Source organism: Aethalodelphis obliquidens, unplaced genomic scaffold (assembly GCF_003676395.1).
Source record: "Aethalodelphis obliquidens isolate GAN/ISIS:26980383/991018 unplaced genomic scaffold, ASM367639v1 scaffold7, whole genome shotgun sequence".
In the NCBI taxonomy this organism is placed as follows: domain Eukaryota; kingdom Metazoa; phylum Chordata; class Mammalia; order Artiodactyla; family Delphinidae; genus Aethalodelphis; species Aethalodelphis obliquidens.
Genome location: NW_020837951.1, coordinates 41,900,815 through 41,914,231, shown reverse-complemented (window position 1 = coordinate 41,914,231; position 13,417 = coordinate 41,900,815). Strand labels below are relative to the sequence as shown.

At 45.9% G+C, this 13,417-nt stretch overlaps 1 protein-coding gene across 1 annotated transcript in view; it reads right to left on the bottom strand.

Annotated features, from left to right (window-relative positions):
* The window catches only part of GNAQ (G protein subunit alpha q), a 290,132-nt gene extending 278,226 nt beyond the window's left edge, over nt 1-11,906 (bottom strand). The window contains exon 1 of the mRNA XM_027105652.1: nt 11,202-11,906. Within this exon, the coding sequence (XP_026961453.1) occupies nt 11,202-11,337 (136 nt within the window). The 5' untranslated portion in view covers nt 11,338-11,906. The remainder of the gene's footprint in view (nt 1-11,201) is intronic.
* Between the last annotated feature and the right edge of the window lie 1,511 nt (nt 11,907-13,417).

Sequence of the window (13,417 nt, the reverse complement as noted above, 5' to 3'; positions counted from 1 at the left end):
AGGCTGATTTCAAGTATCTTTTGTTTCAGCACTCATTAGCTCTGCTCTCAAATTATTCAAAATTATTCAAAGTATTCAAAATATATTTGCCTACATTTTGAATCAAGAAGTCCTCTTAATTCTATCATGGACAAATGAAGCCCATTTGAATGCTGGTCGTAAATAGGCTTTAGGGACCTTGAATAATCTGCTCCAGGGACCTGGAATGTTATAGCCCAGAATGTGAACAGCTCCTAAGAGAACACAACCAACACACAGGTGCATTTTTCAGCTAAAAATTACAAACAACTTCTATATTACATGGCTCCACCTGAGTAAGAATCCCCTTGGCAAGAATATCTCATGATACCATTTATCTACTCACTGCCTCGGGCAACTGAGAAGGCACTCTACTGTAGGAGAAGCATGCCACATAAAAGGAGATTTCCTGGGCAAGAGACATCCTAATAACCCATCACCAGATTAGCAGAGTTCTCAATACAGTAATAGATGCATTTCTATCACCTTAAACAGCTAACGGGGTGGAGGGGGGGGGACACCTGGAAGAGCATGGTTGTAAATTTTCTTTTTAAACTGTGAATGGTTTTCCTCAGGACACAGCTTGCCTTGAGCTCTGTGCTTTAGGCTATCTAACCACCTCTGGGAGGACCCATAGAGTGCATGCAACAAAAACGCCTCCCATAAAACCCAGTCTTCTACACATGCTCACCTCCCAACCCAGCATCTGGGAGAGGAAGGGCACGGTAGATGTGACAACGATGAAGAACCGGGTTGGGCAGTGGAGCTGCCAAGAGGAAGCTGCATTGGCTGGGCTCTTCCTGATCAATGCGGCCAAGTCAACGCACAGCACAGGGCACCTCTCCTCTGCTCTCCTTCCTTCCCTCCAGAGCTTAGGGAACACACGGTGCACCACCCCTACAAGGAGCAACACGCTGTGCCCTGCCAAGCCCCTCAAGATCCCCCATCACCCTCTGTCACCTGCAACTGTTCTCCTTTTCCCCTGCACCTGTCCAACTCCAAATCTGAAATCAAGGTAAGCCAGCCTGGAGCTGATAAGATAATGAGAAGGCCATGGGCCAGAAGGAAAGTAGGGGTCAAGGAACGCCAAACGCCTGCCTGGCACTTCCAGTGGAACTGGGCTCTGTAACAATGTTTCTCCAGAGCCAGGATGAAAGTCTAGCTGTTCCTTCTGTGGTCATAGAGCCCTTTCTCCAGAATGCAGACAAGGGACACAGGAAGCTGCTTTCTTAAAATTTCTCCGACCATGGTCATGACAACTAAGGGCCGTTCCTAGGTCACAGCAATTTATATGTATATATCATAAATGTTTTTTAGAACAATCAAGTATGAAAACTCCTTACTTCATATTATGAATGTGTCCACCCTTAATCTGTTCTTCTGGTTTCAGTTAAAACCCTGGGACTTCCCTGGTGGCGCAGTGGTTAAGAATCCGCTTGCCAATGCAGGGGACATGGGTTCGATCCCTGGTCCGGGAAGATCCCACATGTCACGGAGCAACTAAGCCCGTGAGCCACAATGACAGAGCCCACGTGCCTGGAGCCCATGCTCCGCAGCAAGAGAAGCCACCGCAATGAGAAGCACACGCACCGCAACAAAGAGTAGCTCCCGCTCGCCGCAACTAGAGAAAGCCCGCACGCAGCAACGAAGACCCAACGCAGCCAATAAATTAATTAATTAATTTAAAAAGTTAAAGCCCCAAGGGAAAAAAAATGAGCATAGTAATGGAAGAAGAAATGGACACAAGTGGTCCCTCTAAGGGTTAATTCCAAATCTTTCCTGGAAGGCCATGGAAAAGGGACGGACTGGCTCCAAATACAAAGCAGCCCCCAAAGTGCTCCACCAAGGTGTGTGAGGCACTCGCCGTGCCCAGGCTCAAAGGGCCAACCTGCTATCCCTGAAAAGGGCAGAAATGCGCTTGAGCAGCTTGCAGGCTAGTGAAAAGCACTGCTTAAGGCCCAATGAAGAAGAATAAGAAGGAGGAGGGGTGAGTCAAAGGCAGCTGCCTGAGGGAGACTAAGAACACACACCCAGGCCTGCGCAGGGCAGCTGAGGAACACTGCGCCTCGTAGGCTCCACCTCCGTGTCTCCTAGGATGTCGTCCTTCCCGCAGGAAGCAAGAGACCCACGCTGATATGACAGGAGGCTTCTGATACCATTCCCCCGCGAAGGCAGTGAGACTATCAGCCGCGTGCCGGGCGGCAGGCGGGGCGGCTCTGGGCACACTTGCTCACCCTCCTCAGGGCTCTCGCCCAGCGCTCTCCGAGCCGCCTGCCTGCGGGGGAAAGAGCGGAGAGCGAGGGCGGCCAGGAGGAGCCCACCAGACCTGGCCGAGCCCCCCAACGTAGCCCATCACTCCTGGAGAGGCTGAGGCTCAGGCCCCTTGTCCAGGGCTGACAGCGGCTGGAAACTGGCTGAGATGGCAACGTCGCAGAGGAAGTTTCAAAGTTCAGACAGCCCTTTAGATTTGGTCCAGTCTCTTCATTCTACGGGTTTCTATAGAAATAGTAAAGGAACAAAGGAGCGAAACACCCGTGGGTTAGTCGCAGGAGGCAGGGCAGGAGTACCCGACTGCCTTTCCGTTACAGGCTTTAGAAAAGATACTCACAGCTACACCAACATGCAGAGCCACAGGAGTATGTCCCAGCCTGCTCAAACTCTCACACAGCCAGTGTGCCGTTGTTTTTGCATGATCTACTGATTTCCAAAAATATATCACAAGAGTTAGAGAGAAAAGAGACTTAAACTCTTAACAAGTACCCTGCCATTCTTTTAAGGGCAAACCAGGAACAAGAATTAAAGCCATCCTGTATTATTAGAACAAGTCACAGGAAATGGGTCAGCTCTTTAGGACAAGAAGAAAATTGCATTTGCCATCTGCGGAAAGAACCTGTAATATAATGAAGGAGTTCTGAAAGGTGCAGTTCCTAAAATATCGATTCTCGTGGCAAGAACGTATCATTGTGTCTTTACCTTAAAAAATAAACTAACCAAAGAACCCTCTCAGACTGACTGGGTATAAAGCAAGCAAAAGCTGCTGCTCATGCCACCCTCCCTGACTATCTGGGATAGAAACACAATTAGAAAGAGATGCTTTAAAGCTCTCAAGTTAAGTGGGGTGAGGATGTTCAAATCATCAAATGAGGAAGATGCGCTATTGCCCAACACAGGCGCACAGCACCTTCTCCCTTTCTAGTACACGCACTGCATCCTATTTTGAAACCCAGTGCCCTGTGATAGATTACCCAGCACAGGCTCGCTAGCTTTCTGCCGGTAACCATGCACCAATCTCAAGTCCCCATCCTCTGGAAAAGGAGAATTTTACATTTTGTTTGATTACAATGTATTCTGTTTTGCAGACCAGGGTGTTACTATAGAAAGTTAATCACCTCCTCAAAGCACATTCTCAAGTGTCTTTCTTTTAATGCATTCAAGCACCCAACTTCCCCTCTCACCAGCTCACCACCACATGATGTTTGAAAGAAGAACCAACTTGGAAGTTCCCTAAATCTTAAAGAATTGCACACACCAGAGAATCTAAGGAACCCCTCCTAGCATTTGGTTAAGGAAGCTGTGAGAGAGAATAAACGGGTGGGTAGGATTCCACAGAAGGGTCTTTTTTTGCGGGGTGGGGGACCTGCAGCAAAAAGCTGGAAGACTGAACAACGGGTGGATGAGACACTGGAGCGTTTCTCTCTAGAAACCACTGGTCAGCTGCAGTCACCAGGAAATAGGTGGAAAACGCCACCCGTCACCCCACAGCCTCTTCCCCAAATGGAAATGTAAAAAACAAACACTAAAACTGAAAAAGATGAAAATGTTTTTAAAATGTAAAAAAAGAAGCAAAAGAAAAATTCTACTTCGATTTTTTTACTAAGTGATGGTGATTTTAAAAGGGGGGGGAGGGGCAAATTCTGGAAAGAGGCAATTAATTCATGATTTCAGTTCTCCAAAGGGAAAAAACATGAGGCCATCTCTCAGAAATACGAACATGTTTCTAAACATCACTATTCACTTCCTGTAATAGAGCCAAAAAGTCTCACTCTAGCTGTTTTTCTTTAATTTGTGGATCAATTATTGCTCCCTTCTGTGAAACTGCAGAAATACCGTGGCATTACTAACATTCTGGTTCCCGACTGCACCACAATCCATCACACACTTCCCTGAAACAGCTATTTGCTTCCAAAGCAGTCAAACTGCTCACAATCTAAGATTAATCCTGTAATAAAGGTGTGTAGAATTGTCAAATTTCAAAGGACTTGTGTAACAGTTTTCCATTCAAACTGCTGGATAAACTGCTATTGGCTTTTTAACCCGAAACAATTATGAGAACGTTCAACTGAATCATTCTCCTGAGACAATGAATGAGAAGCAGGCATGGAGACAAAGACGACCTCGCCTTTAAAACAGAATTTCTTTAACTGTGCCCCAAGTGGCCCACAAAATGACAAAGAGGCGTGGTAAATGGAGAACAAATCAATGATACCCATTAGAAGAAAGCAAGACATTTAAATTCACTCCCTTCAACTGCTCTTTCTTCTGGGAACCCAGCTGCCCACCCTGCCCCCGCGATGCCTCCTACACCCACAAGTCCCCAGTTACTGAGTCCCCAGTTACAACAGAATGATTGTAAACTGAGCAAGACAAGGTGCTTCGCTGAGCTACAAAGAAACAACGGCCACTATCTTTGCCCTCATGGAGCTTCCACTTTAGTTAGAAACATAGGGCAAGTGGTCATTAACAGTTTCTCATAGTTAAAGGCAAAAACCGATATGCTTGCTCCAAGGAAATAATATATATCACTCAGGAGTTCAAGTTCTCAAGACCGTCTGCTCTCCCCAGTTGTGTAATCCCCGGAAAGCGTCTAGAATGGCCTTCAGATTATTTTGTCTTTTTCTTTGTATTAAGAGCCAATAGAAAAGCCAAAACCAGGAAGGATAATACTCAGAAGGACATGTCAGGCTGAGGGCATCAACTGTAAAACAACCAGAACTGTGAAAAGTGCTTGTAGTCTTTCCTGCTGGCAAATAAGAAACAGTGAGTGTCTCACGTACATTATTTTACACAGAGTAGGTGCTTAATATTTGTTCATTTGATCAGCATTCTATATACAACTGTTCTTTCTTATGGTATGTCTGGTAAAAAATTTAGAGGAAATATTTATTTTCCAAAAACTGGCAAGTGTTTGCTGAATAAATGAATTTGAAATATCTTGATAACTTTATTTTTAAATAATACTAATTTTGTTCTTAAAATTGAAACATGAGGCTCTTAACAAAATATTCTGCACTGATTTCAGAAATTATGAATAGGTATAAAGGTCAACCCCAGAAGCTACTTAGCAAATTCAGTCTTTGGTTCTCAACACTGCAATATGGATGTTTATTTTGTCTGTAATAAAGTCCAGATTCATGACCACCTAGGATTTATGAACTCATTTGCGACAGCATGTTTAGGTCCTTTTTTTCCTTTTTACTACATGTTAGATGAGAAATCAGACAGGTTTTTTACATATCAGTAAGGTAACAAATCATAGGTGATTGTTGAACAACTTCCTATAATTTTATTAGTAACAGCTGTTCACATAAAATAGAGTTTGGGTCTGAGAATAGCTCTTTCTTTAATGTTACTCCATTCGGCAGAACAAGAGAAAACATTCACTGTTTACTGTAGTCAGTTATTGCCACAGATTTAATTACCAACAATCACACATTTTACCTTCTACTGCTATTTCACACTTCCCTAGGATTAATTCTGCAGAGATCTTAACATTGCTTAAAAGTTTCCCTTTGAAAAAAAGTGTCACTACCCTCCCCTTCAACCAGAAAATTAGACTTTAAATTTGCTGCTACAAATACTTGTATTTCCCTCAACCCAAAAGAGAGAGTCTGGAGAAAACACATTCTTTCCACCTTCTCAGTGAGAAAGCAATCCTAACCTTCTTAAAATGGCTTCTCTCTCTTGCAAGATGTACCCTTTGAGGTCCCTATTTTTCTTCTACAACACCCAATCCACAGTTCCATTAATACCAAAAGAACTAATAACCTAAAAGAAAAACTAATATGAATGCTGGAATCAAAATCATCCTTGGCAAATCTCGTTCATTTCTTTTCAAGTGTAAGTTTGCCTGGATCATGAAGAAAAATGTGTTCTTTTCTGCTAAGTTTAGCATAGCACGCAGCCTCACAACTGCAGAAGCTGTTTCAGGTCCTTAAAAATTCATCTGTAATAAAAATCATAACTATATTTAATAGGCATCTCTGAAAATTGAACATAAGCCATCTCTTATAAGGTACAGCTAGGTTGTTTGATTTTTTTTAATGAAAAAGAGGCTATAAAATTTATCTGTAATAAACAAAATGGCCACTAAATTATTCTTCTGGTTCTCCTTCCTAAGCCTACCTAAAAATATGTGAACAGATACATACGGGATCACTTCACTGTTCAGTAGGGTTTTAATTTGCGCCCAAAATTCCCATAAGAAGAAACAATACGTAAGTACAAGTACGAGATTGACAGTTATATGGCAGATCTAGACAATGAATCTACGTGGTTCAATGCAAAAATCTTACTCTGAACGCCTTGTTATATAGTCAGAGCTACAGTTTTGGTTTTTATGAGGGATGCTGCCACTTCACTCTTCAGATACAAACTATAAGTACTTTGTTTCCAAAAAAATAAAATGAAGAAAAAAAGGAAACACATCCAAACAAATCCTGACATTTAGAAACATATTCAACACTTGCAAAGCTAAAAAAGTAGCAGAAAGAAAACCAGCTGGTCTTAAAGCAGCCTCATAAACACTGTATTATGGTATTTCCAGGGAGCTTCTGTTATTAGGGCTGCTCAGAAGGAAGCTTTCCTTCTGCGGCTCTGAGGAGCCATCCTAGAGAGCCACTAACGTCTAGGTTAATTCGGGCATCAACATCCTCATCCTTCCCCTAGCAACTCTACAGAGGGGTAATGGGGTGGGTGCTTTTACCGAGACCTGCATGCATGAGCTCTCCACACAGTCTAACACTGTCAGAGCACTTCCAGCCTTCCAGGTGTCTTCTGCTCTGTAACTGTTCAGTTTTCAGTACAAATGTACATCGCTCAAATTAAAAACGTTCTTTCTGCAATTCTTAAAATTTAATCGTTGCGGTTCTCCTCCTGTAACTATATATAGGTAAATTGTAAAAATCTGTTCGCTCACCACCTGTACTCTAGAGAATTTAAAAATTCACTCTGTTGAGTGTATCATGGGGAAAAGTATATGGCAAAAAAGATGAGAGGGTTAAACTAGCTTCTATACAAAAAAAATAATCAAGACATGGTATGGTTTCTTTTTTTTTTCCCTGTAAACTTTCATATTTTAAGTGTGACTGTTATCATTCCCAAATGCACCCAGCACAGAACTGTAATACACGGTTCAATATGTGATGTAACATCTTACATTAACACTTCCTATCCTGGAATGCATTTGTATTTAATTGGCTCAAAGAGTTACATATAATTTTTTTAAAAGATCATGATTTTCTCTGCCACAGAATAAAAACATTACATTTCCCCATGTCTCTATAATGTCTTCATTGCTGTATGGTCCCAATTTCTATTAGGAGGGTTACAAATAAGTTTAGTTACTCAACAAATACTTATTGAGACCATTCTATGAATTAGAGATTGTGCCAGAAGCTGGGATTTAATAGTGAACAATAATAGAATCAGTCCTCAGTCCCTACTCTCCTAAGCTTCCAGTCTAGAATAGAAAGAAAATCTCCAATCACATATGTAATTCAGTTAGAAGAGGAAGAACATATATTCTTTCATCTAAAACGGGCTTAAACTTTGCCTCTTCAATAGGTGGAATCCAATCAATAAAAAAAGGTTTGCTAAATTTTTCTATCAGATGACTAAGATCTGAAGAGTAAAGATTTCTAAAACATGTAAAGTAAGAACAGGTTAATGGGGGGAAAAAATGTGTCTTCAAGGAACTGAAAATTTCAACATGAATATCCTTGACCGGAAGCAGGCATTCAAGGCCACTTGTTTTATACAGACTTAAAGACACATTATATTAAATAGTGTGACCTATGTACCACCAAATAATTAGTTAATATTTGTAAGTATTAATTAAAGGAAACAATGTGCATTACATCTAGGAAGTATATAAAAACTTAAAATATTCTCTTTGCATATCTATGTAGAAAACAAACAGTTTTCTTTGAGGTGTCTAAGAAAATAAACACTATATAAATGAATTTAGAAAATGAATAAAGAAAACAAGAATTCAGAGTTTAATATGCTATTTTATGGTAGTAGGTTTCTGGGTTCATTTTTTAAAAACAATAAATATCAAAATGTATAAGTACTGTAGAATTTGGAACATATCGGCATAATTGCTGGATAGGTATCAAGGCAGGCCAAATTTTACTGCCATACTTTCATCTAGGCAGGTAACCACTATTTTCTCTTTCTAATTTCTCCGTAGTATAAAATTAACTAATTAATTTTATATTTTGCAAGGGGCCCCTGCCAAATAAATCCATTAAAATGGTGTCACACGTTGAACTACAATTTACTTTGAAAATAATTTTACACTGAAATGCATTTAAATATAAGGGTGATTCCTCAATTTAAATAAAGTAGTTAAAAATACTGGTAAACCTTTTGATGGGCATCATTTACATGAATGAACACTGAGTGCAAAGCAGCATCAAAGCAGCACATCATCAGGCATTGCTCAGAAGGAAACCCTCCCCAATACCTTCCCTGGTTCAAATCAACCATCACTTCTCTCCGGGACTCAAAAATTACAAGCACACACACAAATCTACACTTAGTATATGGCACTGACTATATAAATCGTGTAGGTACTGCAGTAGTTATGTTACAAAAGCAACATACCTAGAACATGAAGCTGTAGCAAATCTTACATGATGTCTAGGGATTGAGTTTCTAACAAAAAGTTGTATAGTTTTAAAATGCTAATAAATGTAGATGTTAAACTGATGTCATATTTTTCTACCACTTCTAATAGGCCATACTTGGGGGCTGGGGTGGGGCTGTATTTAATCCTACTCGAAAATCTAATAAGAAGGGGAGAAAAAAAGTTCTCCACACCACCATTTTAGCAGTAAACTGTTTTAATATTTTTCCTCATAAAATTATCTCCCAGTTCATGTTTTAAAGCAAAATATGTTTGTTTGTTTAAAAAAGCACAATATGTTACTTAAGTCCAGTCTGTAATTAAGTGTCCATCTACGGGCATTTCTCCCAAAGTCCTCCTCCTAGACATTCAAACCTAGGCCCTCAGACAGACAAATCCCCTGAGCTCTAACTCACAGCTGCTAGGAACCCAGAGCTGCCACATTTCAGGCAATGGGGTTGGCCTGAGAGACCTCAAATGCCCTATTCACAGCTAAACAGAAACAAATAAAGACTGTACACAGGGCAAAAGAAAACAAAAAAACATCCTTAAGTCTCTCTAAAACACACGCTTTTCCCCTTAATCATGCATTAAACTCCATACATTTCTCTTGCCCCCTCTATTTTCTTCTCAATCTTGAGAATTCCGAAAGCATTCAACTACACCTTTTCAGCCATTAGAAGTAGCTCAAAATGAGAATAAAAAATAAAAAGATCTTCCTTTTCCAATTGCAGTTTTCCCCTTCCCTGGCTTCATTCCCTGAAGTCCACCCCTCTTATCCAGGGTTTGCCTTCTGTTCTTTATAAACATGTGCACATTTACCTAATCTGGTTTCAAAATGAAGACATTAAGCAGGGCATGTGAGTTAACCATTTGTAACTATTTGTAATCACTGTATTTTGTTCCTTCTTGTAAATGACCCAGTACATAAGCAGTTCAGTCCCAAAGACAATTGGTTCCTCGAACCAGGAGATGGAAAGTTCAAGATAAGAAAGAAAATGCATGCTTCTCAAATCAGAATTGACAATATTTTCTTCCAGAAATGTCTGAGAAGTCTATTCATCATACACGCAAATATCCAGAACACGAGTGCAGACATTTTTCAGGCCTGTTACTGCAAAGCCGTTTGTTCTTCCTACCACAATAGCTCAGAGTTATGTCGCGCTGGCCTGAACGTTGATTCTGAACATTCTCTCAGAGATAATAATCAATAAAATTCCTAGTTCAGAAATGGCATTTTCTTGCTAACTTAATGTTAAGACAGAATGTTGGGTTATTTTGTAGAGATTAAAGGGAAATTTTTGCTGTTCACTTCCCGTTTTCCTTCTAGCCCAGATTCCAAAGATATTAAAATGCTGTCCGCTTTAAACAAAAGGTTTCTATTTGCTTCCATGAGAGTAATTGAGGCTGTACTGGTAACTATTGTGAATTCAGGCCTACATCTGGGTTGCCTCATTAAACAAAAGATACCCATCGCTGTCAACAACCATACAGCACAACCCTCCCATATCCCTCATCTTTATCTGGAAGGAATGGTGGAGAAACACGCCTGTCACCATTAAGAAACTCTTCTGGGTCCCTCCTTTTGGTGGTCTGGTGGTTAGAGAACAGCACTCGTGTGACACATTTGGGCTTGCCTCCCCGCCCCGCGAATACACAAGCCCGCTTTCTTCGGAGAGCCAACCACTCGGCTCCCTCCTCATCGCTCCTCGGAGAACCCAGTCGCGAGTCAGCCCACCGTTCTACCATTCGCTCCCGACCCCGGAAAGCACTGATAATGGATGCACACAGGCCACCCCACCGGACGCCATCCCCCAACGTGGCTCCGCTCGCCACCCTCGGGCCACACATACGCACAGCTTCCCACTCCACCACCCCACGGGGTGCCGCGGCCACGACACTGGAAGTTCAACCCCCCTGCCCACCTTCCCACCCCCACGCCTCTCCCCGAAGCAATGTGTCATTGAGCAAATTGCAGAAGCACCGCAGACAAATGCGCACCCCCGAGTGCACAGCCCTTAGGGATACCGAAAGGCACAAGCCGAGGCCCTGAGCAGAGCAACCCCGACCCCTCTGCGCGCGCGCGCGTCTCTGTGTACGCGCGCGCGCGCGCCCAAGAGGGTGCGGGTAGGGGCCGGGGACGCGCCCGGGGAGGGCAGGGGCGAGCCGCGGGCGGCCGGGGGCCGGGGCCACGGTCCCGGGGGGCTGAGGGTGGTGGGTAGGGGGCGCAGGTCCGGCGGGAGGGCCCGCGGCGGCCGGCTCCGGCTGTACTCACCGAGCAGCAGCAGCTTGAGCTCCCGGCGGGCGTCCCGCTTGTCCCTGCGGAGCTGCCGCTCAATCTCGTCGTTGATCCGCCGGGCTTCCTTAGCCTCCTCGCTCAAGCAGCAAGCCATGATGGACTCCAGAGTCATTCTTCCAAAGTGCCTCCGCTGCAGCCCCGCCGGCACCCCCTGCTCACACGCGCGCACACACACCCTCCCGCCCTCGCTCCCCCGAGGCAGCGGTGGCCGCCGAGCCCCCGCCGCCCGGGCGCGCGTCCGGGATGAGCTCGGGGAACCGCCGCGGGGGCCGCGGCCAGGGCAGGGGCCACTAGGTGGGCCGGGGGTGCGGCGGGAGCTGGCGGCTCGAGCCGCCGGGAGGAGCGAGGCGGACGCGGGAGGCGGCCGCGGGCGCTGGCTCGGGGGGCGCACTGGGGAAGGCCGCCGCGCCCGGCCTCGCTCAGACGCCCGCGCCTCCTTCCCCGGGAACGGGCAGCCCGCCTCGCCCCCCGCGCCGCCGCCGCCGCCGCCGCGGCTCCCCTAAGCCGTGCGCCCGGCGGCGAGAGCACATCCACCGGGGCGTCCCCGCAGCGAGCGACCGCCGACGGCTCCCTGCGCCCGGCGCGCTCGCTCCTCGCCGCCGCCTGACAACGGCTCCCGGGCGCCCTCGGCCCTGCCCGCGCCCACCGCCCGGCTCGCGCGCAAACCCGACTCGCCGGCCCGCCCGCCCGGCCGCCGCGCGCTCCTTCGCCTCCGCCTCCGCCAGACGCCCACCCCCGGCCCGGATTGCCTGCCGCGGAGCGGCTGCTCAGTGCTCGCCCTCCCCCTCGCCACACACACACATTTTCTTCTTTCTCTGAACTGGAGCACAGATCCGGGAGGGAGGCAGCGGCGGCGGCGGCAGAAGGAGGAGGAGGAGGAGGGAGGGGATGGGCGTGGGAGGAGGGGAGCGGGAGGCGGAGCCGCCGGCCCCTCCTGAAAGGTTTTCCTGGGCTCGCAGCCGCCGCCGCGCGCCTCCAAGTGCGGCTCTCCCCTCGCTAGCGCAGCTCCCGCTCCCGCGCCCCAGGTCTGGCCCACCGGCTCAGCGGTCACGGCCACCCCCGGCGGGGGGCGGGGCCGGGTCGCTGAGGCGCAGCCGGGGCCGCCGCCAACCTGCAGCTGCCGGTTGGCCGCCCGGGCGTGGTAAAGCGGGAATATGGCGGCCTCCGCCCGCCAGCTGCCCACTGGCCCCGGAACGCGGCCGCGGCTCCTCCGAAAAGGCGGGGATTTCGGCCCAGTAAGCCCCCAGCACTGGCCGGCGCCGTGAACACCCTGTCCGGCTCCCCCGAAGACGGCCTCGGCGCTCACGCCCCCGGCTCCGGGGCAGCGCGGATCAACTCCGCCGGGCGGCTCTTGCCCAGTTCGGTGTTCTTTCCCGTTCCTATTTCTAAAACGCCATTTGGTTAGAAAGTATCTCGCGTCACCTCTGACCCCAGTTCTGTCGTAGCAAATAAGATCCACTCAATCGTGGAGTGTGACTGGAGAAGAGAAGGAACTGTCACTGTCTCGCGGAGGGAGGACGGGGGAGATTTAACAGGAGAAACTGTCCACAAAGTAACTGGAGATAGAAATCTAAATCCTGAGCAGAAAAATGAAGCGGCCCAGTTTCCAAGAGTCTCCTGATAGCTTCCAACTTTTCTTGCCATTGAAGTTGTTTTTGTTTTGTTTTTGTACAAGCTCTCCTCTTGTTTTTGAGAAAGGCACACGATGTTTAACAGACAAGTAATCGACTTCACCATTCTAGACCGAGATGGAATTATGACTTCTGGGAAAATGCAAAGTAATGTGAAATAAAAGAAATGGAAAGAATAAAAGAGGAAAATGGGAAAACCAGGATCTCTCCAGCAAAATGCCATTCTAGTATTTTGTTTTTCCACTTTCGATTGAGGCAGTTTACTTTAAATGTTGTTTGCTTATTTTGTTGTAACATGTGTCTGATAAATGGCCAGAAAAACTCCTTGCTCGTTCAAGTTTTATTTGATCTAATAGCTACAAGAGGTGAAACTCATACTGCTTTCTGCCTTAATGGAGGCTCAGGTCTTCAGAGTAAATTGTATCTTAAGAAGGGAATCCCTTTTTCACATTTTATGTTTTCTCTGAGATGTCTCTAGTGCAACCTCCTGATCCAGAATGTAAAGTGAGGGCATGACTCTACTATTGCTATAGGTCAAGAGTGCACATAGGATTCCTGGAT